The 25,083-nt window shown below is 46.9% G+C and overlaps 1 protein-coding gene across 1 annotated transcript in view; it reads right to left on the bottom strand.

Annotated features, from left to right (window-relative positions):
* Positions 1-9,193: 9,193 nt before the first annotated feature.
* Positions 9,194-25,083, bottom strand: part of Mapkapk2 (MAPK activated protein kinase 2) — a 44,302-nt gene continuing 28,412 nt past the window's right edge. Inside the window, 9 exon segments of the mRNA XM_015483740.2 lie at positions 9,194-10,762; positions 11,399-11,479; positions 11,595-11,680; positions 12,008-12,132; positions 12,527-12,602; positions 13,247-13,373; positions 13,820-13,899; positions 14,182-14,246; positions 14,390-14,529. Of these exon segments, the coding sequence (XP_015339226.1) occupies positions 10,619-10,762; positions 11,399-11,479; positions 11,595-11,680; positions 12,008-12,132; positions 12,527-12,602; positions 13,247-13,373; positions 13,820-13,899; positions 14,182-14,246; positions 14,390-14,529 (924 nt within the window). The 3' untranslated portion in view covers positions 9,194-10,618.

Below are 25,083 nucleotides of genomic sequence, written 5' to 3' on the forward strand. Positions count from 1 at the left end.
TGATCAGATTTATGGGGGAAAACTTAAATTGGGAAACTCTGTATATATATTACACTTCAATGAAAATGGCTTCTGAAAATAGAGCCATGAAGGGGTATGTAGAGTGCCAGCGTGAGGAGTTAGGGGAGCATATTAGTCAGCTTTCTGTTGCTGTGACAAAATACCTGAGATAGACAACTTAAAAAGAAGAAAGTTTTCTTTGGGTTCACCATTTCAGAGTTTTCAGACCATGGCCACTTGGCCCTGTCACTTTGGGTGTATGGCAAGGCTGGACATCATGGCAAGGAACACATAGTGGAGCAAAGCTACTCACATCAAGGACATGGCCCTAGCAACCTCACTTTTTCCTCTTAGGCCCCACTTCCTAAAAGTTTCGCCATCTCCCATAGTGTTATAGACGGGTGTTATGGATTGGATGTGAAGTGTCCCCTGAAAGCTCACATGTGAGACAACGCAAGGTCTGGAGGAGAAATGACTGTGTTACAGCCTTATCCTAATCAGTGAGTTAATCCCTGATGGGATGAACTGGATTCGTAGGGTGTAGCTGGAGGAAATGGGAATTGGGATATGGCTTTGGGATATATATTTGTATCTGGCAACTAGAGTCACTCTCTGCTTCCAGATCACCAGGATGTGAGCTGCTTCCCTCTGCCATACTCTCCCACAAGGATGTTTAGCCTCACTCCAGCCAACCTTCTATGGACTAAGACCTCTGAAACCGTGAGCCCTCAGATAACCTTTCCTCTTCTACAGTTGTTCTGGTCAGATCCTTTAGTCACAGCAGAAAAAAAAAAAAAGTTAATTAAAACAACGGCAACCGAGGCTTTAGCACATGGCCTTCGGGGGACACTTAAGATCAAAGGACTGCAATTTTAAATAAGGTGGGCATCACTAAAATTGTGACGTGTGAACAGAACTTAATTTGTATGGATATCTGAAAGAGAAACGTTCCCCCTTGGGGAACTGGGGATGGACAAAGTGGCTTACACTGTGGCCTTCTGGCCCTTTAGGCCCAGAAACACTGTAGGTCCCAAAATTGTGGTTTGGCTTTCACAAGGACAAAGGGCCCAGAGCCTCTTTGAGCCCTGGATGCTTTTGCTACCTCGTCTTTGCCTTTGGGAGTGTTCCAAGTAAGCTCCACACCTCTGCCAAAATTCGGGGTCCTGAACTACTAAGGATTTTTTCCTAGATACTTAATCGAGTTGAGCCTCAGTCTATAAATCTATGAGATGGGGACAATACCACTTCCTCAAGGGTCGTTGGAGGACAACAACCCAAAAGAGAAGCGCACAATGGAGTGGGCTCTCTGAACTGAGTTGAGGGTCTCTGGGCACATTTGCTATGTATCGGGACCTGGGCCAAGGGTTGACACAGTTCAGCTGTGTCACTCTCACAACACCATGGCAAAGATGCTCTCAGGTCACTGTTTCACTCATCAGAACACTGCAGCCTATGGGTATTGAGGACTCTGAGCTGGTAAGTGGCAACACCAGAATCTAAGCCCCGCTCTGCAGGACCCCAGGGTTCTAGTCTGTACCCCATTGTAGGCTTCTCTGAGTCTCTGGGAGCCAGATTTTCTTTGGTGGGGGGAACAAAAAAAAAAACAAAAACAGGTTTTGAAACTCAAACTAGACACAGCTGATCTCACATTTCCTTCCAGTCAACCCAAATCTCTGCAGTCTCCTTTGCTGGGATATAACCCAGGGGTTTTCTTTAGCCAAATTATTAAGAGAATAATATCCCCAAAGCCTGATTAATTTGGGCAACCGTGGGAGGGAGTGAAGGGGGCATTCTTAGAACCAGGGCTGGGGCTAGCACACTCCGTGTTCTAGAGACCATGGCACGGGGGTTTGGGGAGAAACCCTGTGACTCACCTTGGCCTCTCATGATGTTTCACTGGAAGGCAGACTCTTCCCATCAGCCCCCATCACTCCCCCCCCCCCTGGTGGCCAACTCCGCCTGGCTACCAAAGTTCCTCAGCGACCCACCCACCTGCCACTCTGCCTCCCAGCAAGTCACACCTCTGCCAGCCAGGGTCCTCTCTGCTGGGCTCAACAGCCACAAGTCCCATGGGGTGCATTTCCCCGCAGCTGACCTTTGGCACAGCCTTTTTCAACCAAAGCCATGTGGCATTGTTAATCCCCTTCTCTACTTGCAAAGAGGAGTCAGGGGCCAACCCAGAACATTTAGAGGGACAACTACCACTGTAACAGAATGGGGACTGAGGGATAGAGAACTCAGGGGAGGGAGGAGGAAAACACACATCTTCATTCCCACGTCCAAATTCTCTCAACAATCAGTCTGCTTAGAGTGGCCTGATTACTTTGGTGTTTAATAATATGCTAATAGCAGGTGCTAGGTTCCCAGCTAAGGCATTGACATGAGTTTTGACATGATTTAACTTTTATAGTTTTCATTTGTTCCTCACAATAACCCAAGAAAGCATGTGATATTATTGTGAGTCTGGATTTTCCAAAAAGCAGATGCCAAAATGGAATTAAAGTTGTAAGGGTTTTATCAGGGGAAACTTCTTTATGTGAGAACATAGGGAGTGTAAAGCAAGGCTGGGCCAGCCACCGGACCACGTCTCGGCAGCTGAGAAAGGGAGAAAGGGCGTCCGTGTCCTCAACTGCTGTGCAGGGTAGGGCACTTCCACAGAATCACAGGGCCTCCCTAAGCCAAAGCTGGCCCTCACTGAGGTCCTGGCTCTCCCAAGAGTGGGAATGCACTGGGATCCCCATGGTGCTCATTGTTCAGGAGCAGGAGGGAAGCATTTGACCATGGATTTCAGAGCACAGCAACTGGGGCCCTCAGACAATTAAGTTCCCTGAAAGTTTCATGGGTACCTCACAATTATTCTCATTTTAGTGGTTGATGAACTGAGGCTCAGAGAAGTCAAGTCACCCGCACATGGTTTGAATCCAGTGTAGCATAATTCCTGTGTGCATCTGAGCTATTGACTGTACGGCACAAGTCTGACTCCTCAAACTCAGTAACCAGCAGAGGGCTAGGGCCACAATGAGTGTCTTATAATGTATTCTCAGGAGGTAATGTGCCTGAGCTCCTGTAAAGAAGAAAAAATACTTGTCTGTGTCCCCACAACAGCTAAGAGCAAGAGCTACCTTCTCTGTCACATGTTTTTTTCCTGGACGTCCCTAATCAAAGGGGAGCCCCCTCCCTATAACCTCCCACAACACCCTAGGGTCTCTTACAACCCATCAGTCTGCCTGATGACATTATCTGCACCCTTGTCATCTCCTTGGTGTCTCCCAGGGTTACTGGCATGTAGTGTGAGAGGCAGACCAAGTTGCCTGTTCAAGATAAACACAGGTAAGAAGTTGAATAAGGCAGAACTTCAGATTTTGTCTTTGAGCCATTCTGCCTACATGCCCAAAATGTATGCAAATAACCATAACTCAGTGAGCAGAGTTACTCTGGGGAGAGGTTAAAGGAATCCCCTTCCTTCTCTAGTTAGGATTTTTTTCAGTTGCCATGACTTTGCCAAGGTTATACATCTGTTGGTTTTGGGAAGTACTTCTCAGCTGACTTATTCTATCCTCAGATTGCTCCATTGCTGACAGCAAGTCCTTTCATGGACCTTTCATTCAGAAAGCAATGTGCAAATTATATTCATTCATGAATAGACACTGTCTTTTTGGCAGTGCCTATCAAAACCGCAAAGATATATAACTTTAATCTGGCTATTCCACTTCTAGGAATCTATCCTACAGGAATCTTTACATGTGTGTTCCAAGATGTTACATAAGATATGTGCATCATCTATGTGATCCTTAATAAAAAAAAAAAAAAAAGATAGGGGAACATAATACCCAACCGATAGCCGGGCATTATGGCGCACACCTATAATCCAGTAGCCTGAGAAAGTGAGGCAAGAGGTTCGTGAGTTCAAAGTCGGCCTCAGCAATTTAGCGAGGCCCTAAGCAACTCAGTGAGACTCTGTCTCTAAATAAAATACAAAAAAAGGACTGGGATGTAGCTTAGTGGTTAAGCGCTCCTGGGTTCAGTCCTAGGTACCAAAAAAAAAAAAGAAATGCCCACCAATAAGAGATAAATAAAATTATGGCACATCCATACTATGGAACACTCTGAAGCTATAAAAACAGACAAAAAAAAAATGAGGTCTTAAGGGAGTATATAGCTCAGTGGTAGAAAACCTGCCTAGTATGCATAAGGCCCCAGGTTTTATTCTAGCACTGAAAATCAAATAAATAAAACAGAAATAATAGTTGTATGACTTTAGTCACAGAAATTCCCTGAGATACTATTGATCTATATATTTTAAAAATAGTTATGGTAGTAAATTTGGTGTTGTATTTTTAAAAATAAAGCAAATTACAGAACAATATGGCTAATGATTCCATTTATATTTGTTATAACCATTAGAAATTTCTCAGCTGTGTTCATAAGCGCATATATGGATAAATTAACTGAAACTTCTTTAAAAATTAAAATAAAATCAAACCGTTACCCAGCAGCTCATAAGGCTGAGGCAGAAGGATTGCAAGTTCAAAGCCAACCTCAGCAATGGCAAGGTGCTAAGCAACCCAGCGAGACCCTATCTCTAAATAAAATACAAAATAGGGCTGGGGATGTGGCTCAGTGATTGAGTGCCCCTGAATTCAATCCCCAGTACACAAAAAAATAAATAATAAACTGTTAAAAGGACATCACTATATCAAAGTATATGTGTAATTTCTATAATGTTTGAATTACTAATACTGTGGTCATTTTCTTTAAATAAATTCATCCATCCTCCAAACACAAGCACCTATCCCTAGGCTATCCCTAGTTGGTCACTAGTCAGGTGTCACTTTCAGGACCTGGGAATAAGCAGGTCAGATGAATTTCTCAACTCCCCTCCTCTTCTTCCTCACAGACTAGGTCAGAGAAAAGTCTGTCCCCCTCAACTCCCTATTCCTCCAGCCAGTGGGTGGGTGGGGTGAGGGGTAGGGTTCCAGTCTCACTATGAGGACCGATTTTCTTAGAACAGGTTTATGACCAGAAAAGGAGACAGCTGAGTGCCAGAAAACCATAGGCCCCTCTGGGTCTTACTGCAAACACCAGCTATATCTGCACCACAGACTCCCGCCAACCAAGGCTGAGATCGTGGTTTCTTTGAACAGTAAACCTTTGACTGGTGAATTCAGAACCACAGGCCTCCAAAGCAGAGGCTGAGAGCTGGGAGAACTCAGCTCATTCTGAAACTTGAAGCCTTGTTACCCCAAGAGGCTGTAGCTGTTTGAGGAACAAGAGAGCCACAGCGGCTGGGCCTGAGCGAGATCACGTTTCACATGAACTCAGCAGGCAGTGGCCTGTGAGGGCAACACCAGACTGAGTGCTCATTTGCACAGCTTTAGTGGACACTTTGCATATATATCTTCCTTGGGATCAGAGAGGTTAAGACTAGTTAGAATTTGGTCACACGGGGGCCTGAGAGACAGAGAGAAAGGAGGAAGGTGGCAAAGGGGAAAACTAGTCCTAATATTTCACTTGCAAATCCAGGCAACAGTGTGAGAGGGTTGGAAACTTAACTGTTCCTGAGAGCAAGAAAGTTATGCAAATGAATGCGTTTGCATGTCAGTCCTGGTCCCTGAAAATGACTTAACCCTACACAGGTTCCACTGCCCCAGAGGCCCCACCTGAAATCTTGCAGGCCTGATGGCCACAAACTTCCAGGACAAAGGTTTTAGGCAGCAACTCATCTTCAGAGGAATAACCCTCCCCTCCAGAGGGCAGATGTACATTCCAAGGTGTCCCCAGGTTTAAGGTATTAGTGTGTTGAAAATAAAAAGGGTGAAGCTTAAACACATTAACATCACAATTTGTCCCCAATGGTTCCCGAGGGCTTCTCTCCATAGACAGATGGTAGAGGGCCCACTAGGAGTAGGGGATGAGGGCAGCAGAGAAGCATAGCTTTTTAGACTCAGAGGAGGAGAAGCCAGGAAGCGCTGAGGACCAGTCCTCCCACACTCTCAGGAGGCCTCCAATGCCTAGAGCCATTTTTTTTAAATGGATCTTTATTTACTTAATTTATTTATATATATGCAGTGCTGAGAATAGAACCCAGTGCCTCACACATGCTAAGCAAGCGCTCTACCACTGAGCTACGATCCCAGCCCCTACAGCCATTCTTTTTTATAGTGATTCATAAGTTGAAGAACTATAAATGATCTAAGTATCATTTTGTAATGCTTTTTCAGAAAAATGAGCCAGGCATGAACACACACACACATGCAATCCCCCAACTCTGGAGGCTGGGGAAGGAGGATCACAAGTTCCAGGCCAGCCTCAGCAACTTTGTGAGATCCTGTCTCAAAATCAAAATTTAAAAGGGCTGGGGGTGTTGGGGATCTAGCTCAATTGGTAGAGTGCCTGCCTCATATGCACAAGGCCATGGGTTCAATCCCCAACACCACAAAAAAAGGTGGGGGTGGGGAGTGACTGGGAATGTAGTTCAGTGGTAAAGCACCCCTGGGTTCAATCCCCAATATTAAAAGAAAAAAAAAAAATAATGAACTGAAAATTGAGTGGGGAAATCCCTGTCAGATTATGTTCCCAAACTTTGGTTTGGGGAGCAAACATTCTGAATGAGGGTAACCCAGATTGGAGGGGTGGGAAAGAGAAAAGGAACAGAAAGTTTAAGGACACCCCACTAGGAGAGGCAAACCAGATTTTTGTGAAGAAACCACAGGGGTCAAAGATTAAGCTAAATTGCCAAGCAGACAGAAGTTCAGAGCAGAAGACAGAAGGGGCAAACCCACAGTCAAAGGAAGGAAAGATCTGGCTCTTGCAGAGAGAAACCAAAGAGCCAATGGGAAAATCTCTGCCATACTGTCCCCTCATTTTTCACCATCAGAACTGTCCCTCAAATGCCACTTCGGAGGGCTGCTAGGAAGCTCCCCTGTGACTGACTACAGCTCCACCTCTGCACCAAAAGAGCTTCTGCTATTTGGACAGCTTGGTTCTAACATAGTGACATCCATCCACTCCTATGCACTGAGCTTCAGGAGGACCATACCCACTGCTTTTCCTCATGGACATCTCCCCCAAAGTCCTGAGCACCAGGCCTGACACAGAGCAGGTGCTCAAGATGAACAGAACTCTTGGATGTGACTGGAAGTCTTCTCACTGGAGAGGCAGCACCACTGACCTGCCTGAAGGATCACCTGGAGCTCTGTAGGAGCAGCCTTGACCTTGCACACCAAAGAACAGGGCTTTCAAAGTCTTGGCATAGCCTTATTTCATCCTCATGTGCCTGGGTGGGGCCAGGAGCAGCATCACCCCTAAACCAAGGCAGGAATGTGAGGGCTCTGTCCAAACAAAGGATGAGAAGCCAGTGTCCCTTTCCTTTGACCTCATCTCTACCTCTATGTCCCTAAGAGGCTACAGTGCCACCTGGTGTGGAAGACAAGCCCCTCGCTATTTGGAGCAGCTTCCAAGTGTCCAGTCCTGTGGATGCAGAGACAGGGAAGACAAAGCTTGCTGCTGCACACAGGCACCTCCTCTCCCTGACAGCTCCTCTGGCCACAGTCTGGTCTTGCAGATTGTCCTTTGTCCCCAAGCACAGGGCTCATATAAGAGCCTCGATGTTCAGTGATATAGTACATTGGTTAGCTTCTCCACACTGGCCTGAGTGCCGAGAGAGGAGAGGTGGAGGAAGTCACCCAAAAGGCTCCCAGTGCTGGAATCTGATGTCTCTTCTAAAGAGGAGCTACTCTCAAACTCAGCCAGTCTCACCCTGGGGCATCTGGGGCACCTAAGTATAGATTTCAAGGCATTATGTTCTGTGGGCTGAGGGCACAGAGGCTGCCTCTGTCTCCCCGCCCTGGCAGTGCCCAGCAGAGTTTGTTTACATCCACCTCAGTGGGACACCCACTTTCCCCAGCCCTACCAACCTCATCCTCCTCCCTTGAATAACAATTTTCTTCACACCTTGAGCAGACTTGATCTACCCACTCGTCATTCACAACCCTCTGCATTTCCTGTCTCCAACCCAAAGGAAAACCCCAAATTTCCTGTTATTATTTACCAACCCAATTGCCCCCTCACCCTAAGGCATGGAGACTCACCCCCCTGCTCTCAGCAAGAGGATGGGCCCAGCCCGGATCACTGCCCCTACATTTTATTATGGCAGCAACAGGGACATAATAACTTCTAATGACAATGGACTCTGACAAGGTCCCTTCTCTCTCTTCCTCTCCCAACTCTCCTTTCTTCTTCCCCTTGGAACTTATTGCTCTGATACTATAAAAACAGACAAAAACCTCAATTTCTCTGAAAGTTGAAGTTCCAGCTGGTTGGTTCTCAGCAGAGCTCTCTAGTTACTGGTGTGTCTCTAGAGAGAAATCAACCTCCACAACCATTCACAGATCACAAGCTGAAGGGTGGGAAGTGATCCCTTTAACAGCTGAGGGGATAAGCAAGCCTCTCCTACAAGGAGGAGGCTGGTGGAGGACAGAGAACAGCCAGGCCCTGGGATCCGGGCCTGAGTTCCAGTCCACACCAACAGCTGGGTGGCCTCCAGTGCCTCCCAGTCTCAGTTCATTTCCCTGCCCATGAAGCAGGGATAAAAATCCATCCTGCCTAGCCTTTCTCCCCTGCCAGCTTTGAGTAAGTCAAATGATCTGGGAGAGAAGCAGCAGACCAGCTTCTACTCTAGGCCCTATCATAAATCAGGTCATCCTGTGACCTTTGAGGAGACTGAATGGCTGGAACCAAGGTCACTTTCAGCTCTGAGGTAGGCTACCTTGATTTCTGCCTGAGCCCTATCACCCCCTCCTGGAATTCTCAGGTATTACACCAATCTGCTCCCTTGATCTCTTCCAGGATTGAAACCCAATTCATCACCACCCCTTTCTCCCACGGCCCCATACGGGTGGTTTCCCCCAAACCAAGGATGCCAGTGCCTGACAGTGGCTGTGCAGATCAAAGAATCATGTGCTGAAAAGCAGCTCAACTCCTGATTCAGTATTTAGCAAAAGAGGAAGGGTTTCCCAGTCTTCCTTGCCCCCCCCCACGCCCCCAAAGGGCAATTACTCATGGTCCCCACACCAGATGCCTTCCTCTCTCCTCCCAGGGCCCCCAGCACATAAAACCTCTCTCCACGGGTAGGAAGAACACAGGTGAGCAATGAGGGCCTGAGCCTCAAGAAGAAAGAGAAAGAAAAACTCTCAACTATTAAATCTGTTTAGTAAAGACAAATTCGTTCATACAAAACAACAGTTTACAACAGTCTGAGTGTTTGACACACCATCACAGACAAGCTAACAGGGCCCTGCCCCCAGACCCAGAGAAGACTCAGGGGCCCTCCACCACCAGCCCCTGAGGGAGCCACCCCCTCCTCCAGAGGGAGGGAGGAATGTGGGACCATGGCACTGAGGACTCTCCCCACGCTGCTGCTCCTCAAATACTGGGGGCACCCCCTCTCGTCACAGGCTGAGTTGGGGGGATACAGTGGCTAATGGGCAGGGGGCAAAGTGGGGACATCTTTGGTGCGAAGACTACCCCCACCCACTAGGCCACACAGTGGAAATTTGAGGGAGGGCCACAAAAGTGGTCCTACCCTTGCCCACAAAGGGTAGCTGGCTGATGCCCCAGAGCCCAGGAGAGACGCTTGAAACACAGAAGTTCTGCAGTCTGACCTACCCGGGCTTACCCACGTGACCTGAGAGGCAGCCCACTGAGAAATGGCTAAAAATTTAAGAAAAATCAACAAGAATGTATTAATAATGGCAAGAAGGGGAAACAGAGGCTGTTCCTGTAGGTCAGTGCCTCAAGAGGCCCTAGGACCAGCACTACATGGGCAGTAGTCCTGAGGGTCCAGACTTCCTGAGCACTGTGACAGTGCCCAAGTCACTCCTCTCTGCCTCCTGGAACGCAGCTAACAGGCCACAGGGGCCTGGCTCTGGATCTGGAGAGGCTTCCCAGGCACTTAGGCAGGCTCAGTGCAGGCAGGGACGGGGAGGTTCTGGAGCCCCACCTGCCCAGCTCCTTGAATGCACAGACCCAGGCACAGATCTGGGCACGCGCACATGCACACACGCACACACTCACTCCTATCTGTCCAGCACACTGGTGACACCTGAGGACTCTCCAGGAGACGAGGTGGGTAGCAACCCTTCCAAGGGTAGCCTTGAGCCCCCAGAATGCCTGAGCCAGTAGGGACCCAGGACCGTAGTGAGAAAACCGGGAGGGCAGATGGGACAACACAGGGACACTCCCTGTAACAGTTTCCACAAATACCCATGGACAAGCCCCAAACCTTTGCAGTATCCAGAGGGGAAGGTGTGTGATGGGAAGGGGAGTGAGGGAAAGGGCAACAAAAGAGGTTTCATAAAAACTCTAAGTCAATCACTGATAAAATTGCAAAATGAGCACAGGTGTGAGAGCTGCTTGCTCCCCTCTCCACAGCCTCCTGGCCCCTCCGTCTCTGGAATGGCCAGGATCAAAGGCAGGATTCAGCCCCTGACGCTGTCTCAGGCTCCATGAAGCTGCAGAGGACAGGAGGCAGAAGTGGACAGTCTGTGTCTCTTTGTTTAAAAAATAAATTCATGTAGAGTTATTGCTTGTCCTCCCGTGGACAGGAGGGCTCAGCAGCTCAGTGGGCCAGGGCTGCAGCCTCCAGGGCCCGAGCCTTCTTCCGCCTCTTCAGCAGCAGAGGGTTGGATGCATCTTCAATCTTTTTTATCTTGATCTGCTCATAGTCGACACGCATTGTGGCCAAGGCACTGGTCATCTCCTCCTGAGGACAAGGGCAGCGGGGGAATGGCACCAGGAAGGGACAGAAAGACAGCAAGCCAAAGTGTGTGACAGAGTGCAAAGGAGAAGTGAGAGGCAAGAGAGGCAAGGCAAGCAGAACGAGGGTGCAGGGAGGGAAGACAGGCAGTTAGGGGTTCTGCACTGCTGACAGCAGCATCACCCAGTGCTGGCTGCAGAGCCTGCCACTGCTCTGCTGCTCTCCCAGGATCCTTCCTACCACCCTGCAGAAGATGGCAGAGCCCTGGGATGGGAGTCAGGAGCCCTGGGTCTGGTCCCAGTCAGTCACCAGCTGTGTGACCTAGAACAGGTCACTCCCCCTCTCTGGGCCTCAGTTTCCTCATCTGCAAAATGAGGAGATCATACCAGAAGGCCTCTAAGGTCCCTGTTAGGGACTCTGGGAGTAGATGGCTTATAGGCTACAATACACTTTGAATAAGTGCACAAAACTTCTGCTACAACCTCAGGGAAGTGACTCAGAGTCACTGCTCTTGTTATTAGGGAGACACTAACGAAGTTAGTGGGCAAGAACACAGAGCCACTCTCCCAGCAGGGCCCCGCTCACACTGGGCACTCGGGCAAGCTGCCTCCCTGAGTCCTCCCGTGCAGTGGCACCACTCACCTTGACATCCTCCCACCGTTCCTTGTCCTCCTTCAGGACCCGGCTGGTGTGCAGTGGAGTTTGAGGGACCTTTGTTGATTGCTGAGGGGACAGAAAAGGGATCCAAGTGAAAGTCTGAGGCAGATAAAGTCCTAGATAAGGACCCATACTAAGTGACATCCCCTTGGACCCAGGTCTCCCTGCCTGCCAGGCTTACCATGATCCAGGGGTGGTTCATAAACTCTGTGATGGTCATTCTCTGAGTGGGCTCTGTTTTCAGCAGGTTTCGGATAAGCATCTTCACTGTGGGGTGGGGCAAGTTCAAAGACAGTTCAGGGGTCACTCCCCATTCTGCTCATCACTTTTCAGAGGAAATCAGGCTCAAAAGAAGGTTGTGTCTCAAAAGAGGCAGACTACCCAACAGCAGTGGCCCAAGGACCACTATGCTATACCACTTGACAAGGCCCTATGCAGCCCAATAGCCCTGGCCCCACCCAGGCCCTTCACGCAGGCAGGCCACACCCAGCAACCCACAGTGGCACAAGTCACATGAGACAGATGCCAATGAGCATGTGTGCATATATGTGCCCATGTGTGTATGTCCCCTGTCCCAGAAGGCTGGGCTCCTACCTTCCTCTGATACTTCTGACCATTCTGGGTTGGGAAATTCATACTGGCCCATTCGGATGCGAGTCTTCATGCCCGGAGAGATAGCAAGGCCGTGGTTGGAATAGAAGGGGGGATACCCACAGAGCCTGTGTCAGACCGAGGCAGGAAGAAAGGGACAGATTAGGTGTTATTTAGGGGCCCTATGCCAGGAATAGGGTGAGAAACAGTCTCTTCTCCTTGTAAAGGTCACAAGAGACTCATTTACACAGGAATGACACACAAAGCCAAGGACAGAGCCCAGGAATCCAACACGCCAAGTATCTTAACCACACACATCTAGCCCTTGAGCTAGTTCCTCCCCACTGTGCAGCAATCAGAGCACTGAGAGAAGGGGGTGTGTCGGGGATTCCCAGGAGATCTCCTGTCCACTAGGAAATGCTAACATTCACCTCTTCCTCTTGTCCTGGAGAGGTACGAACTCCCCGGCTCCCTGCCCCACTGCAGCCCAAACCACCCTGGCCCCCTCCCCAGCACACTCACAGAATGTACATGATGACACCTAAGGACCACATGTCACAGGACTTGTCATACTTCTCTGGGCCCAGCACTTCCGGAGCTGCAAAACAAAGATCAATGTGGATGGGAACAGTGTGACCCACCCATTTCTATGAGGGTGATGCTCCCCGTACAACCCTCTGGCCCAACATGACGGGACAACTGCAGGAGTGGGAGGAGGAGAGCAGAAGACTCCCCTCCAGGCCCTGAACCTGCAGTCAGTTCTTAACATGAGAACACCCCAACCACAGAGACCTCCAGACTTGTGCTGGCCATGTAATTTCACAAACATGCCTTATTCTGTGCCTGTCAGCTGAGACTCCACAGTTAAATCTGGGTCCCAGACTCCACTGAGAACCTGATGGAAATAATGGTTCTTCTCAGGGACACAGTTCAAGCACCAAAATCCTGCCCATGATTCCAGGCAACAAGTTCTATGATATCTTGGTCCTACCTGAACTCTGACAGTCCTACTTTTTTTTCTTTTTTTTTTGGATGGTGCAAAGGATGGAACCCAAAGCCTCACACATGCTGGGCAAGCCCTCCACCACCAAGCTACATCCCCAGCCCTGAAAACCCTACCTCTGATGGGATCCTACCAAAACCAGCACAGAAAAGGCAAAAAGACTCTCCCCGGATCTGAAGAGGAGGGGTTGAGAAAAGTCCTGGGGAAACACTAGGCCCCTGGGCCTTCTCTGGACTTACCCACATAGTATGGCGTATAACAAGGAGTGGTCAAAGAGTTATGGCTGGTGGTTTCCTTGGCAAAGCCAAAATCAGTGAGTTTCAGAATGGCGTTGGGCCTTTTAGAGGTGTATAAGAGATTCTCAGGCTACAGAAAGAAAGACAGGCAAGTGAGCACCCTTGCTGAGCCCAGGAGGACTATCGGAAACCTAGAGGGTGATGGCGGCTCCTTCCCACCGACCCCAAAGCCATTTGTCCAGCCCAGAGCTGCACACGTGGGGAACATGGAGCTCACAGTCCAACACCCAGGATAGGACACGACAGTGTGAACACTACAGGGTCAGAAAGCCCACAGTGCTGATAGGGAGAACCCAATCTGAGTGCAATCAGAGAAGGCTTTGCTACTGGGTTTGCAGTTTGTTCATCAGCAGAAAAAGCAGGTCACCACAGAGCAGAGAATGACACACTGACCCATTCCACCCTCATGAACCAGGCAGCTGGGTACAGGGTGACTCTAGCAATCCTCCTGCAGGTCTCCAAGTCCAGCCCCCGCACCAACAAAGCACTCAAGCATGGGACATAAATAGCTGGTACCTTGACGTCCCGATGAGCAATGTTGATTGAGTGCAAATACTGGATGGCCTCGCCAATGCTCTTCATGATTTCTGACGCTTCTAGAGAGGAGGGGTGGCAGTGTGGAAGAAAGTCTCAAAGATATGCTATCAGGTTTGAAAATCCCATACACCAGCCCCCACCCATGCAGCCTGAGGTCCTCACACCCATCATCCACCCCAGAAACCAAGAAAACAGTAGCTGTCCTCAGCAACTGAAGTGACACCTCTGGCGGTGAAGAGACAACAGCCTGAGGCTCTTTCCTGAAAGCAGGCCCGGCAGAGGCCCTTGGTCTCCTACTGCCCTGCCCACCCAAGCCTACCCCCTCGACCGACCCTTTCTACCTCTTTCTGTGAATGCTTGGTCTCCTCGGTCCTGGATTCGGCTAAATAGTTCTCCACCATCCAAACTGAAAGAAAACCCACCTTGAGATCCACTACCCCTAAAGAAAGTCAAGAATGTAACATTCCAAGCTTCAGGTCCACACTGGACTGTCCTCAGAGGGAGAGGCGCCTGAACATGGTGGGGACAGGCTGGGCTGGAACTGCTTACCACTCCATGACAATCAGCAGACACTTCCTGCCTGCATACAGGTTCTCGTAGACATCTACGATGCGCACGATGTGTGGGCACTGGGAGGCCCGCCAGTGCAGCTCCACCTCCCTGCGGGCCTTGGGGCAGTCCTGGAGCATCTGCAAGAAAGCACCTCCTGAGTGACGCAGGCTCTGCAGAGGAGGCCCCCCACCGCAAGTCCCCGTTCCCACTCACACTATCCCAGCCCCAGCCCAAAGTCACAGGCGCCTCCTCCTAGATCCTGAAAGGACTCTTGACAGGATCCCTTCAGGGCCTCAACAGCTAGGAGGAGATCAGCCCTTGGGCCAGGAAAGGTCATGAAGTCTACAGAGGCAGGCTGCAGTGGGGTATTGGAGGAGCATGGTGAAGGGAGGCGACATGGGGAGAAAGAAAGACTTGAGAATGGAAAGGGGCCTGAAGAGGGAAGACTCCAGAATCGGCAGGAAAAGGCACCTCCAAGATCACTCAAACCTGCACACCAGACACAGAAAAATGTTCTTTTTACCCACAGTTGACTTCACTCAACCAGCAGATGACCTCCAGAGTCAGCCTTTGCTGGTCTGAATCCCCATTCATACCAGCTTTGCAACCTTGAGCAAGGAACATACCTCACTGAGCCAGACCCCTCTTCTTACCTGAACCAAGTGTCTAGATACTAAAGGAAGCTAGCTGCACCTTCCCCAGCCTCAAGGGCTGAACCTTGGCTAGTCTGAGCCAATGTCATTGGTTCCATTCCTTTTGCTAGTGACTGGCTTGGGAACAAGCCTATGACCCAAATGACCCAGAAGATCTTTAGGAAATCTACTCAGAGGCTGCTACCAAAGAGTGCATGGAGTATACAACATCTCTCCTGGATGTGGCACCAGGACCATGCCAGTCACCTGGGTACTAGTAAGGGGGTCAGCTGAAAAGGAGAAACCAATGCACTGAGATGACATCACCAAGAACCCCTCATGACTTCTTTTTGATAAGATTAAAAAACTTTCTTAACTGTTGAAGCTATTTTTGGTAGAATTTTCTTATTGTTTGGAACCTGACATACCTCTCCTTGTAAAGTGGGGGTAACAGTTTCTTTTTCACAGATATGTTGTAAGGGTCAAATATACTGCAAAGCACCTAGCAAAGTATCTGATATGTGCTCAATAGCTGTTGTTTTTACTACAGATGCCAAAATAATTGAGGCAAGGGTCCTTGCAGACTTTCCATCTTCATGAGAATTCAAGATAAGCCCTATGTAGTACACACTTCAACTGCTTTGGACATTTCAAGGGCTGGGGTGTCAGGGAGAGAGTAAGGTTAGGAAGTAAATGCACAGGCAGAAGGAATTCACCCAGTCAGGGGAAATGACAAGAATCAGGCACTGACTGACCAAGATGGAGCAGAGGAGGGGATGGGTGAGTGGGTGGTGCGGCAGGGAGGGCTGAGAGGCCTGCTAGAAAGCGCATGAAGCTTGGTAAGTAAGATCAGATGACCGAGAGGGAGCCAGATTACAGATGAGTCAGATTCCAGTGAAAGGCAAACACAGAAATTTGCAACAATAAAACTAGCATGCATTTATGCAATGGCCCATGATACGTCGGGCCTTTTCTAGTTATATAACAATTACCATTTTATAGGATGAAAAAACTGAGGCTCAAAGAAGTGGTATTCCCAAAGCTAAGTTTCTGAGAAAAACAGGCCCAGAACTGGAATCCAGGCCTGACAGACTCCAAAGCCAGGCTTTTCAACCACACAATGCAGTTGTGTTTTGTTGTTGTTGTTGTTGTTGTTTGGTACTAGAGATTAAACTGAGTACCTAATCCCTGGGCCACATTCCACTCTTTTAAGACAGGATCTTGCTGAGTTACTTAGTGCCTCACTAAATTGCTGAGGATGACTTTGAATTCATGATCCTCCTGACTCAGCCTCCCAAATAGCTGGGATTACAGGCCTGCTCCACTGCACCCAACATACTACCCAGCTGTTAAGAGAAGGCTAGAAGCTGAAATTTCCCAGAGTGACTTTGCAGAGGCAATTCCCCAAGCAGGTATCCAGAAAGAATCATTTTAGATAACTCAGTCTTCCTCGGAGCACTCTAAGAATAGTAGTTGCAAGAGGAAAGATCCCCATGGGGTCACACTGCCACCTTGTGGCCGTATGAGAACACTGCACAGGTCCTGAGTTCTGCTACTTTTCACTTTATTCATTTGAATGAATCCAGGAAAAAAGAGAAGAGTAGGAGGCGGCACTGGCTGATTTCATATGTATGTAATTCAATTCAACAAGTATTTATGAAGCTCCTACCAAAGGCCTTGCTGAATGTCAAGGCCAAAGGGAGCCCTAATCTGAAAGTTCAAAGCAGTGGGGTAGAGCCCCCCCCCCACCCCATGCACACACATACTGGGTATAAAGTTCAAAGAATTTCAAAAATCTTTGTTCAGAGGAAGAATTCTGAAGTGAGAGCCACCTCTCAACCCTGCAGTCAATAAGCCTGCTTCTTGGCGTGTCCAGTCTCTTCGGTCCTACTTCAGAAAGGGAGGACAGGAGAAGAGGTAGACACAGTAAGTGCTCATAATCTGTCCCTCTCTTCCTGTTCTCCATCAAGGGTGTGGAACTGAGATAAAAGAAGAATCCCACATAGAACTCTTTCCCCACAGGGTCGGCTCCCCATCAGTGGGGAAAACAGCAGAGTAGCTAAGGCACTGCCAGAGCCTCTGGCATCAGGAGAAAGAAAAAAAAAAAAAAAAAAAGATGGCCACCCACTACACCTACCATGGTGCCAAGGTAGAATAAATCCTGAAAAGGCTAAAGGTACAGGAATATGAGTCAAGAAAGAATTTCTCAGATAATGAAAACTGATTAGGGAACCATGAACACATCAGTCTGGGGATCAAATATGACCCTAGCATTGGTATCGATGGCCTGGGATTCTAGGTGGTTCTGGGAAGGTCATGTTTCAGCATCACAGACAAGAAGAGCAGGACAGGATATGTTGGGGCCAAATACATAATCAGCAAAGAGGAAACCCTGTGCAGTTCCAGCAGAAGTAAGATGAGGTCATCCATCCTGGCAAATGAACTCCCATTCCTATCCAAAAAGGCCAATAAAAAGTTCTCAGTGAAATGTTTTCTTTAAAAATGCTTATAACCCAGTGAGCTAATGTGCTGTAAGAGTATTAAATTCAAAGGGCTCAGGAGCAAATAAATGTTTCCAGAGCAGCCAAGCAGGAAAGATCTCTGTCGCCCTCTACAGGCACTTGGGAACAGAGGCCCAGAGAAGAAGAAAGCTGTCAAATTTACTCAGAGGCAACTGTGTGTGGTTGTATATCTACAGCCAGGAGATACCTGGGCCCTGGTCTGGAATTTGTTAATATCTGGTTGCGTACCATTCTGAGATGCTCCAATTTCAGAAGGCAGGACAATGAGACCTTCCTAGCTTCTTTCTCACAGAGCCCTTGTGAGCAGCTACTGAAATAAAGCCTCTAAAGGGTTTTATTATCAGGAAGGCACTCATCACTGCAAGCCAGCAGCATTACTGCCACAGCAGCAGGGTCATGGCTGACTGAGGCCAGAGCTGGCAGGATAGTAGCCTGGTTTCTGTCTTTAGCCCAGTGACTACCACCTGGGCATCAGATCCCTGCTCTAAACCAGAGCCATGCTCAGTGAGGATGCACGGAAGCCAAGCCCGAGTGCACATCTCTGGCACCCCTGAACTTGGAGCACTAAATGCAAGTTCTACTCTTTCTGCCATTGACAGGTACATAGCACAAGGCAAAAGAGAATTTGCCATTAGAAAGTCTGGTTCACAGCATACTCCCAGACTTACAAAGTCATCTGCTAGAAGGGGCAAGTTGGTGTAATACAATGAAGCTGGCCTTAGAAACCCCGTGCATTTACTATTTTGCAAATCTGTGCCTATCTCCCCCAATATAAGTTTCTGAAGGGAAAGGTCTTCTGTTGTTTCTGTTTACCCCTCCCTTTTCCCTCCCCTCACCCAAGGGTAGATGGATTGTTTAGTTTTTTCCTACATTAGGGAAAAGGAATTTCTGGGCACAATCCTTTCCCTGTTGCTTCTTCTCTCTACATATCTAAACTCTGTCCATGGAGGTTCCTCACCAAAAGTGACTGTGAGTGGGCTGCAAGACGTCTATCCTCCATGAAGTTAGCTGAAAAGCAGAATATTCTTAATTCTTAAAGAAACATACTAAGAATTTTTCAAGAAGACTGGTAATTGATATCTATCCAGGCACATGTTTATCAGAAATCTGTGACTGGATATGAAAATCAAGCAAGCCATGAAAGCAATACCTCCCAATTGGTCAGGCAGGCAGGCTGACATCATGGGGCAGAGCCATGAAGTGCTAAAGATACTTGCAGACAAGTGTGGAAGACAGAAAGCATAGAGAGAGAAGTCAAGAATGTGCTAATCTGGAGTTCAGGGCTAAGTAAAGAACAGCAGGGAAGGTGGCCTGTGCTCCCAGCCAGAGGGGGATAGGGAAAGGGAGCAGGGCTCCCAGAGGGCTGTCAGGGGCCATAAGCAGAGGAACTAGGGCATCAGGTAAACAACCAAAGCGAAGAGAGTCACAAGAGTCATGTGGGGAAGGTCCTCTGGCATGAACAAGGACAGTGGTGGCCAAAGGGCTTGGGACCACAGTTCTGAGCACCACAGGCTAGAAGAAGGAAGGGTCTTCCTACTAAAAAGCCACAGGCCTTTAGTCACAGAGGGCCTGGGGGGACTGAACAGCATGAAGCCCATGCTAAGCGTGGAACTAATATTGTGACTTCCTTCTGTCCCACTGAATTTGTGTCTGAAATTTTCCCGCACTATAGAAAGGTTAACTGCTGCATGGGCTACACTGCAGTGCCACAGCCTAGGGCACCTGCCAAGTGTGGCAGGGGTCAGGACCAGGTCACAGAACCCACTGCCTGGGGATGCCAGGATAGTGGCAGTGAGGGAGACACAGGAGCTACCCAAATGTAGTTCCAGACCTCTCCAGAGGAAAAAGGGACAGGGCCTTTGATTCAGGTTGTACCTGGTCTCCTTTACCTCCCCTCCCATCTCCATCACAGGGTCCCCCGAAAAGATATTGTAAGCCAAGCTGAAAGCCAGAGAAAAGGAAGGAAATCAGGGAGACCATGGCCTCAGGTGCTACTCACCAGTCAGGCAGATGTGAGGACCATACTGGAAAGGGATAAGCCCAGCCCCAAGGTTCACCTCTGACAAGCACTGCTCCTCACTAACTGTGTGAACTCAGGGGTTTCTTAACCCCTTTGTGCCTCAGTTTTCTTATGAGTCGAATGGGATAAAGGTCCCTGCCTCATTTGATGGGGCTGTCATATTAAATGAGTTGATGCACATATAATACGTAAATTACCTAGAACGGTGTACCATGCACAGTGACCACTGCATTAGTGTTGGCTATTATTAGTCTGTTCCCCTCTACCATGTGTTAGTCACACTGGGGTGGGCAGCTGGGATCCTGACCACACCCATTTCACTTACATGGTTATTCATAGCCCTGGGCAGCAGGCAATCAGGGCCCAGGATACAGGAAGGGAAGTAGACTTTGGCGTGGCAGCCCTGAGCTTTTCCTCCCTACTAACTAAACTGGGCAGCTGGAGACAGGTGTGCATGTTATGAGGGAAGGAACACAGCCCTTCCCAAGACTGATTCTGATTTGGTGCTAAGAATGATGGTCTGATTCAGGCACCAAGTGCTTCAGTGTGGTGATGTATGGTGCCCACTGTTCCACAGACCTCTGCATGCACACACACCCCCAATGCAGCTGGGGTCAGGGAAAGCTCTGGGTGTCGTGTACTAAGCTACCAGCTTTCAGACCAGAACCATCACTCCTATCTGTAGCTACAGACACCTCTTCCGTACCACATAATGGATGGCCGGCCTGGATGCTCTGCAGGGTGTAAAGAAAAGAGTAGGCTTGGGAGGCAGCATTGTGGACAAGCGCCATCACCCTCTGAGCACAGTGCTCAAATGGGCAGCAGGTCCAAGAGGGGGTGGGGGCTCCTTGGGAAATGGCTAAGTACTTCCAGGGGGGCAGCTCACCCACCTCACACCTACCCTGTGTGCTACCCTGGGAAGGGACAGCCTATTTTATAACTAAGATAACTTACTATTGAAGGATTAGTTCAAGGCCTTCAACCAGTTGTCTGTGACAGGCTACAATTGAAACCCTGCTCTTGCAGCTCCTAAAATCCTCTCCCACCTCTTCATGGAAGACAGAGAGATTAAGTTTGCCCAAGACTGTCCATGACATCAGCAGCCAGCAATGGAGGCTGAGAATGCGTTAAGTGCAAACCCTCTGTTGTTGAAATTCCACTTGTGCAATTTTATCCTAAAATACTAATCACAGGTGCAGCTTATTATTCACCTTAACTAGAAATGGCTAACAAACTCAATACCCAGCAACAGATTGCTTTTTTTAAAATGTGAGTTTATCAACATTTCAAATACAGCATATATGACTTCAGCTGCCAAGTGCACTATGGGCTGGCAGAAGAGCACCCATTAGCTAGATTGGACTTCTCTTACCAGATGCTGAGCAATGGCATTTCACAGAGGGCTGGCTCCATGCTGCCCTCTGCAGGGCAAATGTGGAGGATAGTATGCTAATGGTATCACCCACAGAACAGTGATGGGGATGGTGCTAAATTCTTGGGGGTTTTTTTGTTGTTTGTCTTGGTGGTCCTGAGGATTGAACCCAGGGCCTTATGCATGCAAGGCAAGCACTCTACTAACAGAGCTATATCCCTGGCCTGGTACTAAGTTCTTATACTTGTCACAGCCAGTGGTTCTTAAAGTGGCATTCCTGGTCCCCTGTTAAAAGTACAGAATCTGGACCCCACAGTGCCCTCTTGAATTGGAAATTCCAGGGTGGGGACTAGCAAGCTGCCTTTCAAACCCTCTAGGTGACTGGGATGGGAGCTCAATTTTGACAGCCATTAGCATTTGTGGTGTCTAATTTGTTGATTTTCTGCACCACCAGAATCCTAGTTTGTTGAAGTTAAGTTTAGTCTTATTTTTTATACAAAATGATAAACCTACATTAAGCTTGAGAAGCAGAGGATCCTGTAAATGTGTACGGCCCAGGCCAAGAGCTGTTCAATAAAAACCTTTATGCTTAATCAGTTTTGTAGTGTATGTGTGTGTGCGCGCACACACATGTGTATACATGTATCTTTTTGATGGTATGAAGAATTTATTTTGGATTGATTGTTTTAAAAAACACCACAATGAATGTATAATTTAATTTATTTTAAATATTAATATGTTGTTACAAGGGCAAAGTAATTTTAGGATTGGTTGCCTCTGATCCCATCTGCTCCAGCTGTTTCTGTCACATTAGTTCTTATCTCTGCCGTTAGTTGGCTTGACATGTTTATATTTAATTCTCACAATAAATTAGCTACCATAGTCCTGTGAACTAGATCTTTTCAAAACTCTGTCTTTACAAAGTCCGAAAAGATAAATAATTCTTCAGCTATTTGAAATAATTCTCTCTGGGAGGCCAATATTCCAAGAATATGTTCAAAACTACAACTCTAACTACCATTTTTATTATCCTTTTACATTCTCAATAAGTTGAGAATTAAAAAAAAAAATGAGTTTCTCTATTCAATTCATAGACCCCAAAATGATATTTTAGAAGAATATTTAATGAGATAATGGATTCCTGTGTGTCTATTAAATTTTCAGTCACCATTACTGTCACTGCCTAGGGTAGCACCATGTTTTCTTTTTCTTTTGCAGCACAAATTCTAATCTGTAATTAATTTAAATTTATTTACCAAAAAGTAGTTGAGGGGCTGGGGTTGTGGCTCAGCGGTAGAGCACTCACCTAGCATGTCTCGTGAGGCGCTGGGTTCAATCCTCAGCACCACATAAAAATAAATAAATAAAATAAAGATATTGTGTCCAACTACAACTAATATATATATATACAACATATATATATATATATATATATGTAGTTGACTACAACTAATATATATATATACAACATATATATATATAACATATATATATATATGTAGTTGAAAGAAATGAAAAACTAAGTTACAAAACTTTATATACAATAGAATCTCAGTTCAATATGTATATTTATTCATATCCATATATGTAACTAAACCTACTTATGCATACACATATACACATTATATATAAAACAGTGATGACATTTAATACTCAGTAAATAATTATTAATATCTCTGAAAAAATCAGCACCAAAAGCCTTTAAACATCCTTTCCACACTGGTCTGGAGATCAGGCCTGCCTCCAATAGGGGTGAGCATCCCTGATACACCCCCTCATCCTCAAGATCCCCCAGGGTGGTCACAAAGGGCTGATGTTCAACAAAAGGCAAGAAGCTGAAGTGTCACACTGAAAATGACAAATTTTCCTATTTTTTTTCCTAAATATTTGCAGTACATGATGGATAAAAGGCTAACTTGACTCTAGAAAATCAATTTGAAAGATTAACAGCCCATTATAAAAATGGCTAAAGGATAAGAACAGGCAGTTCAAAGAAAAAGAAACACAGATGGCCTAATGAAATATGTTCAATGTAACTCATTAAAAGAGAAATGTTTATAAAAAAACAAGTATAATAATTTCACCACGCTGGCAAAACTGTTTTAATGTTTGACCAAAACAAAACTCCTGGATTTATGTACAGAGTTTAGGAGAAAAGGCACTTTCTCATATACTCACTGGGTAGGAATATAAATTATTCAATTTTGGAGAAATGTGGCCATATCTATCAAAATGGTAAATGTTCAAACCTTGGACTCGATAATTACACAGCTAGGAATTCATCCTGCAAATTACATTCATAAAGCATTTTAATGGCAAAAAACTAAGTAATAACCTAAATGTCTACCAGTGAGGAACTAGTCAGATAAATGACAGCAAATCCATTCAACAAAATACCATGCACCCTTATAAAAAATGAGGCAGCTCCTCACCTACTCCTGTGGAAAGAGCAGGGTGTTATTAACTGAAATTGTAGACAAGGAAAAGGTGACACTTTGGCTTTATGTTTAATGCTCTAGATTATTATTATTATTATTATTATTATTATTATTGGAACTGAATTCACATTTCTTAAGTAAAGTTTTGAGTATATTCATACAAAAAAGAAGCACACACACAAAAGGTAACTAGTGGTTTACTATAAATGGTAGTAATATGGATGATGTTTCCTTCTTACATGTAGTTTTTAAATTTCCAAAAGTCAAAAAGGAAAGTACTAAATAGAATGTATAATTCCCTTCATGTGTTTTTATTGTTGTTATTTTGTTTCTTAAGACAAAGGAGGGAAGATATATGAATTTGTGGATGCTTATATTTTTCTTGGAGGAATTTCCCAAAAAATAAATTAATAATATTGACCACCCGGGAGAAGGTACTAGAGAGAAACATGTATTTTTCTTTTTTCCTTTTCAATTTAAACTTTCATTTATTGTTTGAGTCTTTACCATTGCATGAATTTCTTTTTTAAAATGAAATCAAAGAGCTTGATTCTAAGGTGTGGCATACCTTGGGTCTTACATTAGAAGCCCTGGTCGGAGATGGCTGACCGTTACATATGCCCCAAAGGCCAGATGTCCTCCTGGCTGGAGAGGGAGAGGGCAGAGATGAGGGATGTCACAGGGCTCCAGGAGGAAGATAGGTCTGGCCAGAGGGTGGAGGGCAGGAGGTTAGGCAGCTGAAGCAAAGACCTGCATCTTCCTGGAGGACATAACCAAAAGATGATAAAGGGCAGGCAAGGCCCCAAAGCACTGCTGCTAGCTACACAGCAGGAAAAAGAGAAATTTTCCATTTGTACTGCACTGATCATGTGCCAGGTACAGTGTATCTATAGAAAACACTGCTATATTTAAACCTCCTAACAGCCCTATAGAGTACAGGCAATTGCTGGCTCCCTTATGCAGGTGTGGGTGACCAAGCCCCAAGCAATGTGCCGAAGGCCACCCAGCCAGTAAATGATAAAGCCAAGATTCAGACACAATTCAAACTCATCTCCAGGCTTCCCCACCCCTGACAAGAAAGGAGGCTTTAACAAGTAAACCCTGTTCTGCTAATGCTAGTCTACTGCCGACCTGTCTTGCCCTCCCCTAAATGTCTCCCATCCTTGCTCTGGTTCCAGGCCTGCCCCATTTATCTCTCCATCCATCAGGCCCCACGCAGAGCCTGGCACTGAAGAGTCACAATGAACACTTACTGATTAAATGGGCAGGCTGTGCCGCTCAGCAGCTTTACAGGCCATGGCTTTTAACAAAATACAAGGCATCCCTCCCTGGAAGACAAGGGAGATGGTGAGAGGGAGGCAATACACTAAACTCTCCAAACTGGTTTTTTTGTACCTAGATACAACTCACAGAGGTCATCAAATTAATACAGAAGGATCCAGGTGCAGTGCACATGCCTGTAATCAGGGTGGCAGAGGAGGCTGAGACAGGAGTATGGCAAGTTAAAAGCCAATCTCAGCAACTTAGTGAGGTTCTAAGCAACTTAGTGAGACCCTGTCTTAAAATTTTAAAAAAGAAGAAGAAAAAGGGCTGCGGGGTGTGACACAGTGTTTAAACGCTCCCCTGTGTTCAATCCCCAGGAGATTGAACACAGGGGAGTTTAAAAAAAAAAAAAAAAAAAGACAGAAGGAGGTCAATAGCACTGCT

This window comes from Marmota marmota, unplaced genomic scaffold, assembly GCF_001458135.2.
Source record: "Marmota marmota marmota unplaced genomic scaffold, marMar, whole genome shotgun sequence".
Lineage (NCBI taxonomy): Eukaryota > Metazoa > Chordata > Mammalia > Rodentia > Sciuridae > Marmota > Marmota marmota.